This window comes from Narcine bancroftii, chromosome 11 (genome assembly GCF_036971445.1).
Source record: "Narcine bancroftii isolate sNarBan1 chromosome 11, sNarBan1.hap1, whole genome shotgun sequence".
Lineage (NCBI taxonomy): Eukaryota > Metazoa > Chordata > Chondrichthyes > Torpediniformes > Narcinidae > Narcine > Narcine bancroftii.
Window position 1 is genome coordinate 73,458,767 of NC_091479.1, and position 20,473 is coordinate 73,479,239.

General features: G+C 40.0%; 1 protein-coding gene across 5 annotated transcripts in view; it reads right to left on the minus strand.

Moving 5' to 3' along the window:
* The window catches only part of ptprz1a (protein tyrosine phosphatase receptor type Z1a), a 201,487-nt gene that overhangs the window by 63,280 nt on the left and 117,734 nt on the right, over nt 1–20,473 (minus strand). For 2 of the 5 annotated variants that reach the window (XM_069903390.1, XM_069903389.1), the window contains exons 9-13: nt 19,050–19,234; nt 18,814–18,946; nt 9,435–9,481; nt 4,588–5,431; nt 2,917–3,597 (exon numbers count right to left, since the gene is read on the minus strand). In XM_069903390.1, the coding sequence (XP_069759491.1) occupies nt 2,917–3,597; nt 4,588–5,431; nt 9,435–9,481; nt 18,814–18,946; nt 19,050–19,234 (1,890 nt within the window). Of the gene's footprint in view, nt 1–2,916; nt 5,432–9,434; nt 9,482–18,813; nt 18,947–19,049; nt 19,235–20,473 lie in introns of all 5 variants that reach the window. The other 3 variants (XM_069903388.1, XM_069903391.1, XM_069903392.1) reach the window with 3 other exon arrangements.

Consider the following 20,473-nt stretch of genomic DNA (forward strand, 5'->3'; position numbering starts at 1 on the left):
CTGTGAACTGTCCTGTCTACTGGAATGGGCAGCAATACAGCAGTGAAAATGTTCCTATTTAGGTGTTCCTTACAGGGTAGGGAAAATGACTCTCTGGAGATCCTTTTTCCAGTCTCTCTGCATGCCTCTGTTAATTCTCCCAGTCATGGAGCATTCCAAGGGCCAAAACAAGTTTCTCTGCAAGTTACCACACAACTCCCAGGAGACTTCAGAGGCTATACTCTGTAGCTCAGTGGGATTACTGAAACAAGCAATAGACACCTACATCATGTAGTTGGTAGTTCTCTTAAGTCGTGCTGGTGGAGTTTGCAGCCGAGTGTATGGTCAAGATTACTGGGGTGTCACCCAGAAAAATGAGCTACAATCTGCAACAAAATACTGACATTAAATCAGTGCTGCACACTGTTTCACCTCATGCCCTGCTCACTCTGCATACTTCTGGCAGACATTAGCACTGCATGCCCTAAATTCTTTGTTAATGCAGTGGGCAATACAGTTCATAATGTGCTTGTGTAGGCTGGACCATGTCATCGACATATTAGAACTGTATATGTCAGTTGATATGCCTACTGCAGCCTGATTAAATTTTACACCCTATATCGTTGAGAACTTTGGCACACTTCTTCAGCAATTATACACTTATTATCTTTGCTCCCCTAATTTGAAATCTTGGCACATCTCTGAGAAGTAAAATGATGATAAATGTGAGGATAATTGAAAAATATTTTATTAATCCATTATTGCACAGGTTTTTGCATTAGAATTGCTCCAGGAGATTCGAATTAAACGAGGTATTTACTTCATGCTCAATTTATAAATTTCAGAAGATAATGCAGTCCAAATATTTTTAGTAAACCTAATGTACATTTTCTGTTTATTGGTTTTGCATAATTTACTTCCCAGATCTGAAAAACCCACTGTCATGCCTGCCTGGATCATTTGGGAATGATTTTCTTCGGTGAGCAGTTCTTGTAAACCCACAAAGCCTTTGCCCATAAGTTGGTGAAGTTATCCTTTGAGGGCAGTGCAATCAACATCACATGTAAATCACTTGACCTACATGTTGCAGTTGTAAAAGTTGACAACTTGACAAACATAGGATGAAAATGCTAAGTCGTGAAACTGAACACGAGAGCATACAGCATCAAGAGATGGGTGGCAAACAAACTTACTTACCCAACAGTTATAAAATTAAGCTCCAGTATTTCCTGACTGCATAATTTGTTTTGACCTTTTGTGGCTCAGAACATGTCATTTGTATTGGAACTCAATTCACAAAATGGTACATTACTCAAAACCCTACAACTGCAAAGAAAATCCTGTGTTACATTATGATTGGAAACTGAAAGATTGTGATCAATACATTAGTTGAAAGTTTTTTTTTACCATCTCAGTGTTGTGCTGGTTCAAGGTTGAAGTGGGAGCATTGATCTCTGACAGAAGGCAATATGATCTCCACCATTATAACTGCAGAAGAAGTGTTAAGTTGCAGTAGAACAAGAAACTAAAATCTAACAGGACTTAGTTGATGGTGAAAAAATATAGCTTTGAAACCAAATCTACTTGATCCTCATTTATATTTTGAGAAATATGGTGCCTTTAAAACATACTTGCTTTAATACTCTGGGCAGATACGAGGATGTCTTTGATAGGGACAGCCCAGTTAAATTTTTACAAAACTATTTATATTCAATGCCCAGCATCCAACTGGATTCAATGAAAATATCTTGTTTAAAATACAATTACTTTCATTGGATTCTGGAACAAACACTATGATTTTCATGCAATTTAAATTCAAACACGATTATATGTTTAAAAAAAACTTTTTAAAAATTATACAAACTGGGGGAGAAATTCAGCAGATTATTTTCTTCAAGCAATATTGTAACATGACATACAAACTTATTTTTCTTTAAATCATTGAGGTATTTAACTTTTCAAATGTATAGAATATATAGACTGGTGCAGGCATTCAAATTAAATTCAAACACTTTTGCATCATAAAACTCAAACAATGCTATATTTAAATTCAAAAATTGCTAAAGCCATTGAACTCTGCAGCAGTAGGATTTGCCCTTTTTTTCTACTGTACTTTGCTGGCTTTATAATATTGCATGCTATTTTGCTCCACGGAGTAATTCCTTCCAGATCAGGGAACGGAGACTTGCAACTTGATTATCTACAAGCTGTAAAGTGAGAGATGCAAGTTGGATAGCATGTCCCAAAAATCTGTAAACTGCATTTGGAACTCTCAGAATTTAGATATTAACGCAAGAGAAAACTTGTGAGTCTGGCCTTTTCATACATCATATCCTCAAATACATTCTGCTATCATCTACTATATCTTTCATTTTTGTTTCTATTTTGCAAGGTGAGTATGAAGTTACGGTAATTATATTAATTTTACAATATCTACTGCAGTGGTTAACTGTAATATTACACACCTCCCAAATTACTAAGCAGGTAACCAGTAACAAAGTTCAACCACCTGTCAAATCTTGATACTGCAACATTAATTATTCATTGTTTGTGCAGGATTACCCTGCTGTACCCCTGAGGACATTATCTCTTAGTAATACAATTTCTGAATTTAGCTCCATAAAAATGGAGTTAAGTCGAGCATAAACTAGGGAAAAGTTTTTTTTTCCCCTAATTTGAATTATACTTGAATAAAATTTGGAGTTCAAAGTTTTTTTTTAACGTCCAGTGTTTCACTGGATTTATAATGCAGGCCAGTGTTTAAAGATGTCGTCAACCATTATCATCACCACAGACACAGAAATGAATGAGACAATTTCATCTTGAATCCTTTCAGACTACAGTAGACCTGCTATTGTCAATGGCTGTGGTCTATTACCTTGGGAACTGGATTAATTTCATCTCTGGCTTTTCACATCATTTTCCGACATGACTAACCTGCCTCATATACGTCGAATAAAGTTGTTTCAAAGCCATTAGTTAGAGAAGGAGCTGAAGACTGTGGTGTCCTTGAGTCTGCTGCTTTACCTGTGCCTGGAGTACTGTCTAGTGTTCTATAATTATACTTGAGGGAACTTAACACCACTGTTGTCTCATTAACAATTAGACTATCAGATGCACTCTGGCCAGATCCACTCTCCTCTTCAGTGGTCATGAAAGAATTAGTTCTAGAACGTGACGGGGGCAGTTTTGTAGCTGCTGTTGTGATCCCGGTAGATCTTGATATTATTGCTGGTCCTTTGTGCTTTCCAGAGGATACATTCTGAGTCACTGTTGTTGCCTTGTGATTTTTGTCCTTCTTAGGATGTGTCAAATTGATGAATGATTTTTCTTCAGAGGGTGCAGGTGATCCTGTTATGATCTGGGGATACTGACTATTCTGCTCCTCTGCAGTGTTGAACATCTGCCCACTCATGGAAGTTACTGCCTTATCCTCAGATCTGGGATGAAATGTTGCTGCAACACTATCGTGGGTCTCAGACAAATCAGTTTCAAAACCAGAAGACCACAATTCATCATCATGACTTTGACTTGGAAACATGACAGAGGAAGGCACAGAAGGAGCAAGTAAAGGGGTAGCAGAAACCGTCATGGTTATCTCACTGCTGGGAGTTGTAGCTGGAACAGAAATGTATGTCATATCATCATTTGAAAAGGACAGGCTAGTGGGAACATTAAACTGGTTACTGGATAAATAAGGGAGTGCATTATCACTGGAAGGAACAAGGGAAACATGAACCATTGTCTCATTTTTCAATAGAGTTTCATTCAATAACCTTGTACTATCAACAGCAGATTGCAGCGACAAAGCAGGAGAAGCTGGAGTTGACATTTGACTGCGGGGAAAGACAGTAGTGTACGAAGATATTTTGCTTTCAGAGAAGACAGGGATCACTTGAAGCAACATATCAGCAACAGGGGGTGCAGAAGTAACATGGAGAATCTCATCGCTGGGACTAGCAGATGGAACTAGAGGCAATCCCAAAGTGCTGGAGGGAGCAGGAGTAACATGAAGAAACGGTTCATTCTCTTTAGAACTAGGATAAGTTTGAAGAGACATCACAGTACTGGGTAAGGGAAAAGCGGATTCAAACAACGTGTCACCGACGGAGGAAGCAGCAGTAGTACGCTGCAATGGCTGATGGCTAGAGGCAGCAGGAGTCACATCCAGTGATGGTGAAACTTCAGAGGTTTGAAGGCCGTTAAGGAGTAGCTCCCTAGAAAAGGAAGTAGAGGTAGCATGGAGGGGCACTAAGTTATTAGCTAAAGGGAGGGTAGATTGACGTAGCACATCAATAATGTCTGGTGGTGAGCTAGGCATTCCCACTTCATAATTGGAAACAACAGAGGTAGTCTGAAGCAATGTTTGACTGCTAGAAAGCATGTGGCTAGCTGGGGAATCAAAGGTCACATGCAGCGACACAGGATCACTTGATAAAGCATGAAGAAATACTTCACTAGTGGTAGAAGCAGAGGACTGATACAAAGGTGCACTGGATAAGGAGGGAGTAGGCTGCAGGAGTACTTCATCGTGGGAATAAGCAGAGGTAGCAAAAAAGGACCCTTCTCTGTTTGAGGGCACGGCTGTAGTTTGGAACACCATCTCACCAGTAGAGTAGGAAGAGGTAGCTTGGCCTTCATTCTCTTTAGACAAGGTGTGTAACCTGCCAATGGAATCAGGTGTACTGTGTAGATACATCTCTTGGTCAGAAGGAGGAAGAGTTACAGAAATGACTTCCTCACTGAATGGAAGTACATTATCATTGAAAGGACTCGTCTTAGCTGGAGGGACAGTGGCTATGGAACCAACCAAATCAGAGACTGTATTGTGATCCTGTAAGACAATGGTGTCATTCCTTGACGCCATTCGCTCTGTGCCAGAATCCATCAGTGTAGATGTTTCACTCCACAAGTCTGGGGTTGAGCTATTTGTAAGAACCTCTCGAGATGCCACAGGCTGAGAAACATTTCTTGCATCAATGGAGAACGCATGGATTTGGGTGTCCGATTGTGTTGGAGCCCCGAGCCCTGGGATTTCCTCAGATGCAACTGGAATTTTCGTTGGTTGGGGATCAGCGAATATCTTATTCAGCTCCAAGGATCCCATGGCTGAAGAATAGTCTGAATCCCCAGCAATTGAAGAAGCTACGGTTTTGGTTTCAGGGTGTAGAGCAGCCCTCATGTCCTTGGATGACGTTTCAAGGACAGTGGAGGAGGAGGAGGGATAAATAATAACATCGGGATTGGCAACCTGGGTGGTCATTTCCTCAATCCCCTTGACAAAATAATTTTCATTAGAAACAACGCTTGCTTTTTGCTCCTTTTCGTTAACAGTTATGGACTTCACCGTTCCACGTTCTACCTCCTCCTCGTTCCATCTGTGAATGAGGATTGGAGCTGTGTAAAGCTCGGGTAGATTTGCTTCCGCTTTTCCTGGCTTATTTTCTTTTAGCTGGAAGTGGAAGAGAGAAAGAGAAAACGTTTCCATTTATTCATGGCAGCTACATGTCACAATGACTCAACCTGGAAATTCTGCGGTGGCTACTCCATTAAGAAAAACAATCTGAGCCACTTGGCGCCGTAAAGGGATAAGGGTATCGAAAAAGATTCGAGAACAATATTGGTCAAAAATATGCTCTGATAATATGACATCATTTATTAAAGTCAGATATGGATTAATTCCATACAATTTTATGCACCAATTATACCTTACACCGCAAAAAATGACACGGTTTAAAATCTGAAATTCCAGACTCATGTTATAGGTGTGTATAGAGGTTGGAACATTTATACATTCAACCTGGCTCTGCGTGAATGTAAGATCCTTTTGGTATGACTTGGCAGAAACTTGGACAAAAATTACAGACGTGGATTTTCCATTGGAACCAGAACTGTATTTATTGAGCAATCTTCTGGTTATTGGCACAAACTATCAAAATATCAAGTACAGTTCATGAGGACTGCACTAGCGGTAGCTAGGAAATTTATCACTGTTACGTGGAAGTCCAACTCCCCCTACTTATTATTCTCTGGAATGTAGAAATGCAAAGTTTTGCCTCCTGTAAAAGATAACATAATCTTAGAAAGAAATATGATGTGTTTGTTAAAATATGGCAACCTTCTACAAATCATACTGCTTTAAGGATATGATTAACTTCCCCGAAAAGGTTTAAATAATATAGTTAGGTTAATAGCGTTGAATACCTGAAGACCACAATATGGATTAATTATTGAAGACATGCTCAAACATCCCTTCTTTTAATCGACAATTGCTTTTTATGTTAGCAGTGGGGGTGGGGGGGTGGGAAGAGACTTGAGACTGTAATTTTAAATACTATTTATGATGTACGTAAGATGAGCCTTGGAAAAATAAAAATATTTTAAAAAAGCTACAATCTTAGCAACTAAACATGCACACTTTGCCATTTTCCTGTAGGAAATAGTGAAGTTACTACAGAAAATTGAGAGAACTTTATTTGAATACTCCTCCATTACTTTTCTCCTTGCCTCACCTATTTTCCTTCTCAAGGTATTTGTGATATATTTGAAACACATAGTGAGGTTGATCACCAACTACATCTTGTCTAACCATCCCTGGAAATGTCAGAAGGAATGGACCCCATCTAACCATTTCAAGCTATCATCCAATGGCCAAACTCTCATAAGGTTAATGGGGCTCAGGTTAAGTGTTCCTTGAATCAAAGGTGGGTAGTGAAATGCCTCAGTCCTCTTTTGCCCAGATGTTATCCTAGCTGAGTCTGGGTAGAAAATCAAAACAGTAGGAATGGCATTTCCATGCCACTTATGTGAATAATTTCCAGATTCTGAAGACTGAAATTTAAAAAAAAATGAAGGATTCCATTTTGTGAAATTTAAAAAATGATGGATCATCTCATCTGTTTTCAGGCTATCCAAGAGAAAATGATTTGATGCATGGAGGAAAAGCTTCTGCTACACACAGAGTCTGAGACAAAAGGTATATTCTAAAGGGCTTTCTAGAGTGAAGTGAAGCAAACACATACATGGTTGCAGAGTTTGGAACTCTCATTAACAATTGGCAATTGATGCCGGGCCATTTTCTAATTTCATGGCTGGCATTGATAACTTACTGTTAACCAATGTTATTCCAAGGCATGCGATGCAGGCCAACTCCATCATAGACCCAGCATCGTTTCATTGATTTACACCTCAGGCTTGAGTGGATGAAGGTTGATCAGGATCACTCCTTGGGCTTACTGCCCTCTAACTCTGTCTCCTCCCCAAGCTCATGATATCAGGTAGGTGGTACTGGGGCTCAACCTCATGGTATTTGAGGAAGAGAATGATTTACAGTAGTCTGTAACCATCTCACCCACCGCTATTGGTGAAAAGTGATGAGTGCGGAAAATGACCAAAAAAAAGGGAAACAGTGTGTACAGGCATCTCTCAGAACGAGAGATCTCAGTCAATCCAGAGCTCAGGTACTGTCTGTATGGGATGGGTGTTTTCTCCACGTGCTCTGGTTTCCTCCCATGTTCCAAAGACACACAGATTCACAGGTGAATTGGCCTCTGTAAATAATCTGGAGGTGAGTAATAGAATCTGGGGAGAATTTGTGGGCTGAAGGGCCTGTTTCTGTTCTGTACCTCTGTATAACTCTTCCAAAAAACCCACTGGAATGTAAATTCCAGATCCCTTTTCCATCTGTTTTGAGCCTGAGGCAGAATAGATCCACAGTGTCAAAACTGTGTGATGGGAATAAGCTAGTTCAATGTCATTGGTCACGATTCTTGATAGGATGAAAGTAGTTAATATGATCTAAGCCAATGGTTTTCAAACTGCCCCCCTAAACTCACATTCCACCTTAAGCAATCCCTATGACATAAGTGCTCAGTGATTGGTGAGGTGATCTGTGAATGGAAAGATAAAGTTTGAAAATCACTGTTTTAATTGTACCTAATTGACTCGTTATGTGCACGGTTTCGTAACTCCAAAGGAAATGGGCCAATGATAATTTTTCTCAAGCAAAATATTTCACTAACAATTGGGTCTAGAGCAGTGATTCTCAATCTTCCCTTCCCACTCACATCCCACCTTAACCAATCCCTTACTAATCACAGAGCACTGATGGCATAGGGATTGCTTAAGGTGGAATGTGAGTTTAGGGGGGCAATTTGAAAACCACTGATCTAAGCTCTTGTAATGTTTCCCAAGGTCAGGGATTCTTGGACCAAAAGAGTGTGTAACCTCAAGATAAAAGGCCGTCAATGTAAAACAGAGATGCAGAAAAATTTCTTCAGTCAGATGGTTGTGAGTCTGTGGAAATTGCTACAACAGGCGGCTGTGGAAGCGAGGTCGTTGGTTATATTTATGGCAGAGATAAATGGGCATTTAATTAGTCAGGGCATCAGGGGTTATGTGAAGAAAGTCAGAGAATGGGGCTGAGTGGGTGGATCAGCTCTTGATTAGAATGGTGGAGCAGACTCGATGGGCCAATGGGCCGACTTCTGCTCCTGTATCGTATGATCTTGTGCTGAGAATGGGAAGAATGGGCCAGAGCAAACCTCTTACAAAATAATATGATGCACAAGCTGATGTTATATTGTACGAGTGACAAAACAAACAAAATCACTAAGTTTCTGTTTAGTACGAACAGAAAGTTGAAGCAGGAAATAAAATAATGTTACACTGGAAACATAGTTCCTTCAATAACCATGCAGTGTTGTTTGTAAAGAGCTATTCATGCGTTTACCTGCTATCAGTACTCCAACCGCGCCTTCCAGACCTGCGGTCTCTACCTCTAGGAATATGGGCCACTGGTACCCGCAGATTCCCTCTAGTGTTGCACTACGCTGACTTGGAAACTTATCACTGGTCCTTTGGTGTCACTGGTTCTAAGTCCTGCAACTCTTCCCCCAGCAGCACTGTGGGAGTGACTTCATGAGAAGGACTAAAATAATTGATGAGCATATAGCTCACCCGCATCACCTCATGGAAAATTAGAGATTGGCAATAACTGCTGGCCTTTCCAGCAAAGACCAGATCTTAATGATGAACAAAATAATTAAAGTAGAGGACTGTTCAACTCAGGCTACAATTGTTTCAAATGCTTACGATCCTAAATTAAAATATACTCACTTAAATTGTGTAAAAAGTACTGTAAAATGTAGTAAACATTGGGAACTTTCAAAATATCATGGAACTTTCAATTTTATAGCTCTCTTGATAGGATCAGCATTAAAATCAGCACCAATTTCTGAATGGGAAGGATGAAAAATATTGGTCCATTTGTAGAATGGAACACAAATGGGGTACAAGTTGTAGTGTCTTGGCGAGCACACTTTATGGATTTTAATGAAGATTTGTTCAGATGACTGAAAGGCATCTTTGGCAGTTTAAATGTACTATTGAAGTAACAAAGCCCACCTACACAGTTATCCTTTCAAATCAAAGAATGAAATAAATGTCTTCTTTACCTCCAGATCTTCAAATGTCCCACTAAAATTTAGAAACGCACCAAAATCTGCAATGTATCAGAACAAAACAGACCAAATTAGGCTAAAACTAACAAGGTTCAACAGTTTTTACTAAGATGTATGATCCCCAACAAAATACATTCAATATACACGATACACTGGCTACATGTGCTCATATAGACTTTCGAATGCTTCGAAAGTCAGCCATTTATCTCATCTTTTCTCCTCGGTCTAATTGAAAGTAAGCCATGTTAACCAGTGCATTAGTGAACGGAGCATTCTCCAATGTGAGAAACTGATGGGAAATCATATCAGCAATGAACAACAAAGATTTTGATTCTTGGAACACTTTTGGGTGTATTTTATGGATTTTGGGCTGCTGATCACGAAAATCACCTTAAAAAAATTTCATATCATGTACTTTTTTTTAAACCCATTTTTCTGATTTCCTGTCATATTTTAAGTCTACTTCAAGCAGACAAAACCACGAAGTGCAGCGTCTCATTGAAAATTCATTTTCTGCATTTACACACTGACATCTTCCCTGCTGATCCTGGTGCAGTCAGTGACGAACATGGTGAAAGGTTTCACCAAGACCTTGCAATCAGGGAAAAGCGGTATCAGGGCAACCGGAATCTAATCAATGCTGGCCGACTACTGACACGAGAGGCATCAGATACTGAGTACAAATGAAAATCTGCAGCAAAACGCATTTTAGGTAAGTTCTCCTCACGCAATGTGTCACCCTCATTACGCAATTTGACATGCTAGATTCATTAAAAGTTGATTTAATGTTTCTCCAACTTCCTACGTGATACAGCAAATCCGTAATGATCTTAGTGTTCAGCTTGACGTTGTCTATCACAATACTCAATTTTTTTTCAGGAAGTAAACCTTTTGAAAGAAAAATTCTGCCCAGTGTTATTTAGCTCTTCACTTCTTTCAGGCAACTGGTCCCTTGGATATCAGGTGCAAGCTGGGAGGAAAGGAGGATGATGCTACTGGAATTTCAGTCTGACCTGCAGTTTCAGAGGAGGGGTTAAAATGAGAGTGATCTCTAGAGCAATATGCTTCTTAGACTGAATTAAAATGATAAACGTATTGGTCAGGAATTGTTTCTATGATAATTAGTTGTTGACAAAGCAATAGTCTGATTCTTGCAAAAAAAATTACAAAGCATCAGAAATGCTCAGCGAGATGAGCTTTCATTGAATAAGACATCTCCTCGGTTACTACTTCCATAGGTAGTGCCCAACCAGTTACATACTTCAACCTTTTCCACTTTTATTTTACATTATTACTATTTTGCTTCTGTTCTTTTCCCATGATCATTTCTAGTGCTTAATAAAGAACCTCCAGGACAGGCAAAAGTTATGTAATGCGTGCTGACACATTTGTTGGAAACTATTCAATTGACAGGCTAACTAGTCCTACAGAACAGCATAGATGTGGCTTGTTTCTGCGGATGACTAACCAGACTCGATCATCAGCCACTGTACAGCGAAACTCATCAGCCTGGGATCTGCTCATAGAACACCAACTAAATTCCCTTCACTTTCCAAATCCAGGTGCACTTACCAGCACCACTCGAACATTTGGAGCAAGATTCTTTTAATTTTAAACTGCATAATTTACAAGCAGACTTAACAAACGGAATAAAGGCATTGTCCCATGAGAAAGACTGAGTGGATTCAGTCTCCTGTTGCTAGAGTTTATAAGGACGAGTAATGATCTCGGATGATAAACTAAAAGGGGAGATGCTATTAACTGCTGGAAAATCCAGAACAAGGAGATGTTGTCTCAGGATAAAGGGTGAGACATTTAACATGGAGGTAAGAATTTATTTTGCCCAGATCATTGTAAATCTTTGTAAGTCCCTACTTCAGATTTTCACTTATTGAAAATAATGAAGATTGAGATTCAGAGAATTTATAAGAGAATCTGAGGCCCAAAGGACTCAATAAAAAAGTGTGCAGGGTCTGCCATAGTCTGAATGAATGGCAGAACAGGACTAAGCCTTCAAGTGCTTCCAGTTTGTGTGCTTTATGTATGATTTGTAACTCATTCAGTTCTTAGCCACTGTTCTCTGCATGTAGACAGTTCAGATATGAATGCTATATGTATTTAAAATGTCTTTATAATAACTCTAGATACATATAGTATAAACATTTGGGATACGGAGTTAATGTAATTTGACAGAAATGGCCCAGTTCCAAAATAATTATATTTTTTGGGTGATCAGTCTTTTAACAATTAAGATGCAATGAACCAGAATGTCTTACCTTTGCTCTGTTCAGTGTAATGCTGAAAAGAAATGGTGATGAGATTCCCAATTTCCTTGTAGCTTGGCAACAGTGGTTGAAATTATAATCCAGTTTTAAACTATTCTCATTAGATTATCAGGCATTTTTTCACAATGGTTAAAAAAAAAATCCAACAGCTTAAAAACAAATGAAGCTTAATTTTCCACACTATACACACGCCAACGCACAAAAGGCCCCAGAGTGGGCTTGGCGGTTCCACAGCTGCCGATACAAAATAATCATGAGAAGAAACAATTATTCAAATAGCAAAACATATTATTTCCAATAATGCTGAAAACAATGACTAGGTTCTTGTGATAGTACAGATCTATCACCAATGTACATAGTGTATATAGTTACTGTATCTAGACTGCGCTTACAGCGATTGGCTGAGAGCTAAGCCACACCTATTGTCTGGGCCTTAAAGGGTTGTGTCCCTAGCCAGGTCGGATCATTCCGGACTGGTCGGCCACCTGTGAAGAGCTCCGGTCTTTTGCTAATAAAAGCCTTGGTTTGGATCAACAAGTCTTTGGTTCTTTCGACGAGCTCTACAGTTCGACAATGTTTAACCCTTTTCTTAAATGTTCTGGAAGCTAACTATGGGGATAACATTTCCTCCATTTCTTTCGCACCGAATGTAAAAGCTCATGGTGAAAATGCTTTCCTTCCTTAAAAAAAACCCGTTAAGCTTAAGAGTACCAATTCTTCAGAGTGCTGATCCAGTCGAGTTTCTATTGCTGTATATGAAATCATGCAGTGCTACAGCCAACATAACTAAACTTCTCTGGTATTTAAGAACACGTGGAGAAAGAAAGAGACTGCTGGATGATATAGCTTCAACCCTAACCTTGGCTGCTGTCTGTGTGGAGTTTGCATTTCTCCATGTGACTGCATGGATTTCCTCAGGGTGTTCTTGTTTCCTCTAACATCCCAAAGACATGCAGTTTTGTAGATCACATGGCCACTGAGGTATGGGCAAGTATGAGAATCCACTGAACACTACACGACAGAAACAGGCCTTCTGGCCCATCGGCCTGTGCCGAGCTACTATTCTGCCTAGTCCCATTGACTTGCACCAGACCATAGCCCTCCATCCCCATCCCATCCACGTAACTTTCTGTGATAGTATGGGATCCTATCACCTCTGTATATATTTGTATATAGTGCTAACGATTGGCTGAGAGTCGTAGCCACACCTACTGGCCAGGTCATCAAGTGCTGCACCTAATCAAACCCAGGTCAGTCTGGACTGGTCGACCTCGATGTACTACGCTCCATTCTTTTGGTAATAAAAGCCTTGGTTTGAATCTACAAGTCTTTGTGTCATTCGACACGCGACACTGTCCAAATTTTTTTTCAATGTCAAAATTGAGCCTGCATTCACCACTTTAGCTGTCAGCTTGTTCCACACTCTCACCATGCTCTGAGTGGAGGTTCCCTTTAAACATTCACCTTTCACCCTTAACTCATGTCCTCTAGTTCTTGTCTTACCCAACCTCAGTGGAAAAAGCCTGCTTGCATTCACTCTGTCTATACCCCTCTTAATTATGCATACCTTAGTGGAGTTGATGGGAATGTGAAGAGAATTAAATTCATATCAGTGGGTGTTTGGTGTTGGCATGAACTTGAGGCCAAGGCCCTGATTCAATCTTGTATCACCACTACGACTCTGCCAAGTCCATTCTTACCCTTCAGATATATATGATGAAATGCTGTAACCACTTTCTATCGAGGGCAAAACATCTCTCATGGGGTAGTCACCATTTACAAGGTACGGACCAGACTGCTAACGTAACCTTCGAGCTTCACCTGTCCTTAATCATGTTTGCCTGGCAGTATGATTTTGATTTTGCACAAGGTCTATTTTTTTCTATTGCAAGACTGGGAGCTTCAAAGCTCTGCAGGCAAATGACAGTGAAATAAAGCATTTGGCTGAAATTGAAGACTGGAAAGAGTGAAAATCAACATGGTTATTTTCAGCCATTGGAATTATTGCTGTCAAGCCTGAAACATTGCTCATGTATCTTTATCTTTGCTATATAAAGGACACTGTTTGACCTGCTGAGTTTCCCCAGCACTGTGTTTTTACTTCATCCACAGTGTCTGCAGACTTTCATGTTTTACTTCTTTTTATAAAAGGTACAACACTACATTTTGAAAAGTATGCAAATAACATTGATAGAGGAGACCACAACGGGAGCACCAGATGCAGTAGATGACACTTGCGGATTCACAAGAGAAGAGTTGCTTCACTTGGAAGGACTGTTTGGGGCCCCAAAGAAGTGGTGAGGGAATAAGTGGAGCATCTTCTGCAGTTACAGGGGTAGGTGAATGGTGGGGAAGAAGGAGTGAACAAGGGAGTCACGGAGGGAATGGATCCTACAGAGAGAGGGGAATATGTGACTAGTGGTGGGATCACATAGTAGGTGGCGGAAATAGTGGAGGAGGATATGTTGGACATGGAGGTTGGTGGGGTGGTAGGTGAGGACAAGGGGAATCCTGTCCTTGTTGCATGTGGGGGCGGAGGGGGCCAGGGAAGACGTGCAGTTAATGGAGGATATGCGGGTGAGGGCGGGTTGATAGTGGTAGAGGGAAAGCCATGCTGTTTGAAGGAGGAAGACATCTCTGATGATCTGGCATGGAAGACTTCATCCTGGGAGCAGATGCAATGGAGACAGGAGAGTTGAGAAAAGGGAATGGAATCCTTACAAGGGACAGGGTGTAGTCAAGGTAGCTGTGCGAGTTGGTGGGGTTGAGAAGTGAAAACATGCATGTTAAATATAGATAATTCAGTGTTAAACTGCGAAAACTACAGACAGAAGCAATGACACACAGGAAGAGCAGTATGTGATGAAATTTTAGCTAGAATTAAAAAGGTGACAAAAATAAATCACAGAGGAATTATCTATACTTCATTAATTTTCATTGCATTGCATCTTTTGAATAAAGTATTATCATTCAGAGACTCGCTCCATTTCAGAATTGCTTGTTCATTAACTATGAGCATAGCTTGGGATCTTTTGATGTCTGCAGAGTGACTGTGAAAGTCAATCAGCCCCCATCACCGTCCGCATTTCAAAATAGATCCAGCTCTGTATGTTTCATCGTCTTTTCAAATGTTGGTCCGGCTCAATCGAATCGATCATCTCTCATTTGCCAGCTTGCTAAAATGGCTCAAATTGTTGATCAACACGCTGAATTATTTTTGCCAATATAGAAAATTGATATTTTAGTAAACACAAAATAGTCACAATTGCTTTAATTTTTTTTTTGATAAAAGAAAAGCTTGTTAATTTCCATTTTGTCATTGTCACCAGACTATTGATCTAGTTGAAATTGTACATCATAGCAGGGAAACTTAAGATCAAGTAAATAAATAAAAAGTTGTATTTTTTTTTAAAAATAGTCTCAATAAAGGTAACCACATTGTTATAAAAGCTCATTTTTTTCACTGATATTCTTCATGGAAAGAAATCTGAGATTCTTCCCTGATCTGATCAGCATGTGACTCCATTGCCAATTAAGGACTGACCACGAATACTGGCATTGCCAGCAACATTTACATCCTATCAATGGATGCATAAAATCTCTACCTAAAGTTATTTTAAATGAATGCTGTACATAAATCAACACAAATGTGAATAACTTCTGTGACGGTAATCTCTGGGAATATGGTTAACAAATGAACATTTCCAAGGCTGAAAGAGGGATATTAAATGGAAGTTAAGGTATAGTATTAGCACCCTATAGATGTGTCCACATTTGTACACTTATAGGCTCATGACTTGTTGATCAGATGAATGAATAACTGAAAGGATTGATTAATAATAACACAAATAATTGACGTAATCTTTTTTTTGCTGATTGCTTTCATAATTAAGCAAGTTAAATAATCATTGTTGGAAGAAATGGAAAAATGGTTCTAATTCAATTTTCGAATTTCTTAAATAGATTTTTTAATTTTCACTTTCGAATAGACTTGTCAGTTTGGGCTTTATCAGGTTATGAATGGATGAGGACCCAGAAATTAGTTAACTAGATTCCAGTGTGTGTACATAATTCATTTCTTAAAATGTAATTACTCTTCACAATTAAGCAAGGACATTTCAAAGTAGCTTTTGATTAAATGTTGCTTCCTAGTTACAAGAAGCCTCCATCTGTCCTTTCCTTGTTTTCAAGCTTGCAAATTGCCCATTTTCAAGAGCTCTTCACACATGAATTGGCTAATTCCCATTTCCCACCTTATAAGGCTTAAAAAGTCAAACTAACTCAACAAGGGTCACAATCGAACGGGCAGCTTTTCATCTGACCTTCTGAATAGGAGGAGGATGTGGCGATGCAGCTTCCTTAATGCCACACTACAGTTGGAGGTGGAGAATAATTAATTGCAGGAAATCTCCCTGGTGCCCACATTTCAAAAGAGGAAGTATATTATTCTCCAGTTAATCTAAAACAATCGGCTGTTGTGATTCGGGTTAAGGTTGAAGAGAGAAGCACTGATCATTCCAATCTGTAAGAAGTTCTCTCAGTTAACAGTTACTACAAAAGGTAGAAATTACAGCAGGTGAATGTTGAATGGCATAAAACACAAAAGTGTATATTGGGTTTGGTACTATCTGCAATTTCAGGCATCTGCTGGGGGCCTTGGAACATATCCCCCATGGATAAGGGGGGACGACTGTATAGAGGAAGCAGCAAATAATTTAAACAGGGAAGCAGGACTGTTCAAGTGAGCAACATCTTTGGTAAGTAGGATTGAAGAGAATCCCAAGGAATTTTACACATACATTAGAAGGTAACCAGGGAGAGGGTAGGAACATTCAATGATAAAGGAGTGGATGGGATTTTCCACATCTGGAAAAGTATGGATTTATTAGAGGTAGTCAGCATAGCATTATGTGGGGATGATCTTACAAATCTGAGTTTTCTGAGGAGGTGACGAAGATGGTTGCTGAGAGTGGGGTTGTGAAGTTGCCTACACCAGCTTCAGTAAAGCATTCAACAAGGCCAATCATTACAGGTTAATACAGAAGATTAATATATTTAACACTGATAGTGACATGGTAGATTGGATTCAAATTTGTCTTGGCCATAAAAAACACAGGATAGTGACAGAGGAATGTTATTCTGACTGAAAGACTTTGTCCATTGTTGTTCTTCAGGGATCAGTTGTTTGTGACAGATAGCTAAATGATTTCAATGAAAATATATTGTAGGTGGGGTGATTAATATGTTTGCTAGCTACCAAAATAAATAGTGGAGTTGTGGATAATGAGAAAGTTTGCCAGTAGGATGTAGATCAGTTGGAAATGGGGTGAATAAATGGCAGATGGAGTTTAATCTGGACAAGTGTGAGGAGTTGTACTTTGGGAAGAAAGCACATGGCTGATCCCTTTGGAGCTTTAATATACAAAGAGATCGGAGTGCAAATTCATAGCTCTCTGGAAGTGGCAACATAAAGGGCTAAGATGCCAGAGAAGGAGCACTGCCCTCCTGCCTTCATCAGCTTTAAAATGATAGGAAGTCATGTTGCAGCTGGATAAAACTTTAGTTAGGCCTTGTGTTTAGCATTGCGTGTACCACATTGCAGGAATGACGTGGAGGTTTTAGGCAGGGTACAGAGGTTCCACAGGAGGTTGCCAGGATTAGTGAGGGAAGGTTGAACAAACTGGAGTACTCGAGACTGAGGGATGACCTGATAGAATAATGAGAGGTGTGGATAGATAGTGGGAGTTATTTTCCTCTGGGTGAAATGTCAAATATGGGAGGGAACAGACTGAGGATTGGGGGAAATTTCAAAGGAAGTGTGCAAGGTGTTTCATGCTCAGGGAATGGCTGGTGCCTCTAGCTCTCTTCCAGGGAAGACAGTACAAGCAGGTACAAAAGCAAAATCTAACAGGGATTGATATGTGCATGAACAGGCAGGGGATGGAGGGACATGGGTCATCTGCAGACATTGTGGGCTGAAGGGCTTGTTCCATGCAGTGCTTTTCTAAGTGCTCTTTTCTCCCACACTAACATTGGGAAAGAAAATAGAAATGGGATTTTTTTTTAACTGAACAAAAAAAATGCTGGAAATACTCAGCAGGCCAGTCTCATCTGTAATAAGGGGAACAGAATTAACATCTCACACTATCATATTTCCGGTTTTCATTTTAGATTTGCAGCTTTTGCAATTAATTTCTTGTTGAATCCATTTTCTTCATGGCCTCCTTAGCATTGTTAAAGTATCCGTTACATTCATGACTGAGACAGTTCATGATTTCAAAACAAAACCTCCTCCAGATGGGCTGGACAATAAACAAAGACCTCCTCATGTACGATAATTAACCACTAAGTAACACCAAGCATTTTGGTGCAACTGGTTCTGGGAGAAGCAGAAAATACATGGACTTTGCTTTTTAAATCCTCAGCGAACAGCCACAAAGCGAAGAGAGTTTGAGCAGCCTAGTTCTAAAAGATAACCCACACTTTGCCATATCAGACTGAAGCAGCAAGCACACTGTCACAATCTTGCTTTTATGAAAAAATGCCATTAGCAAGGTCAAACCAGCTACAGCGAGTAAGGGAATCCCAACACCATCGGTAGCACACACAATTCACATGGTACTTTGTTCCTAAATTTTGTGGTGAACATCAGCATAATCCAGAGGACTGGCACACCTGTGCATTAGGAACAACAATTATTTAAATTGTGGGAAATAAATTTTAAAGAAAACTTGTTCTTCCCAAGGTAGATAATTCTCAAATTCGAGGGATGGGTGGCCTGTATCTGGAAAAAGCTGCCAGATAGAAGCAGGTTCAATTATGACACTCGGAAGACGTTTGGATAGATATGTGGATAGGAAAGGCTTAGAAGATTATGGGCCAAATGCAGACAGCATGGTCAAATCTGGCTGAAGGGCCTGTCCTATGCTGTGTGACTTGATGATTGACAATTAATTTTCCTCATCTAGGATTGTACTGATTTCAGATATGCAGGGTCTTAATTTACTAGCATTTCTACAGAGCAGAGCATCAACGAAACCTAAGCAATGGATTAAGAGACCACAAGGAAGAGCAGGATTCACACTTACCTGGATCTTCAAACTCCATGGGCATGTCCACAACAAATTTGTCGCTGTATACTCCATAGAGACCGTCTGAACAGATGGCAACCACTTCAACAACATAACTGGTGTTTGGCAGTAAGTTGCTGAGAATGGCTCCCTGAGGAAATGAAACACTGGGTTACAATGCGAGAGCTTGAAAATTACATTGAAGTGCAGATCATTATACATGGTTACATTGCATATTAGATGTTATTTATTACCGTGTCCTGATCCCCATCCGTCAGGAACTGGTGCCTGGTCTGGTCTTCTCCATCTAACCGCTGATGGAACACTGCATATTTCTCCAGAACATCACCATAAACTGCCCTTGGTCTTTCCCAGAGAACAAGCAAAGAGGTGTCATTCTGTGGGTCAACTTGAAGATTCTGGGGTTCCGAACTGCAAACTTAGAAGACAGTCCCAGAGTCAGATGGAATACATTAAACTTGTCCAAAGCCTACGTGTGCATTACCTTTGTTTAATGTCAGCATCAAATCAAGATATAAACAAGAGCAGAGGAAAGTTCCTTTTGTTTTGCTTTAACATGTGTTCAATTACCTCCCTCATCTCAGAAGAGCAGCTCATGTTAAATCATTGTTGGTTTGATTACCACTCATGCACTAACCATTGATTTGCTCAGAGTACACTCTGAAGTTAGTTTTCAATAAATTTATTTGAATCAAATTCTCTGCAATGAAAATGTACCAACAGTCCTTTGACAGAGCAACTCTTCAAGTATGGTTTGCAAAAAATAATTACATATTCTTAACACCAGATGGCGCTTAAGATCTAGAAATTGTTCTCAGTGCCTTTTCCAGATAAACACATTTTTAAATGAAAGGTTATTCAGAAAATGAGACCATTTCCAAGTCAGGGTGAATGAGAGGGACTGGGTGACTGGAAAATTAAGACAGAATGGAACAGAGCAAAATAGAACCAAAGGCAGAGCATGGAATTAAAGACTGGCCAGGCTGTGACTGAACAAAAACTAAGATGGATTACAACTGTTGAGAGGGAAAGGATATCAGATTGAGAGATTCCAAATAAGGGTTTAAAAAATAAACAGAAAGAGGGGCAAAGCTAATTAGTGCACAAACTTTAAGTTGAAAGAAAAAAAATGTCCAAAATCAGCTGATGGCGAAGATTTAGATTCCTTTATTGTCATGTAATATTACAGAACATGTTTCTTCTTTGGCTTGGCTTCGCGGACGAAGATTTATGGAGGGGGTAACCTTCTGCCTGATGGAAGGTATTAAAGAGTCAACCCTTACAATAAGAGAAGCAAAATAGCGTCTCTTCAGAGTCACTGAGTGTCCATGGATTTGCATCCAGCACTCCCGCAGCTGCTCCAAATTTCCATTCAAACCATCGGCAACCCAAACTCCAGATCCAAACCTCTGTCACAACCAGGCAGCCTTCAGCGCCCAAGGCCCATCGGGAGCCCTTCTTGTCCTCAGCACCCTCTCAAATCCTGGCTCCCATGAGCCAGTCTCCAGCAGCGCGTGCAGGTCTCCTGACCACAAGTTGGCCGCAGTATGTGCACGTCCATCAGCTGCTGATTTACTGCTTTGGTCAATCTCTTCTGCTTCTCCTTCCCAAAAAGGTTTGGGGGGGGGGGGGGAATGTTCTTCCCTTTTCTGGTGCC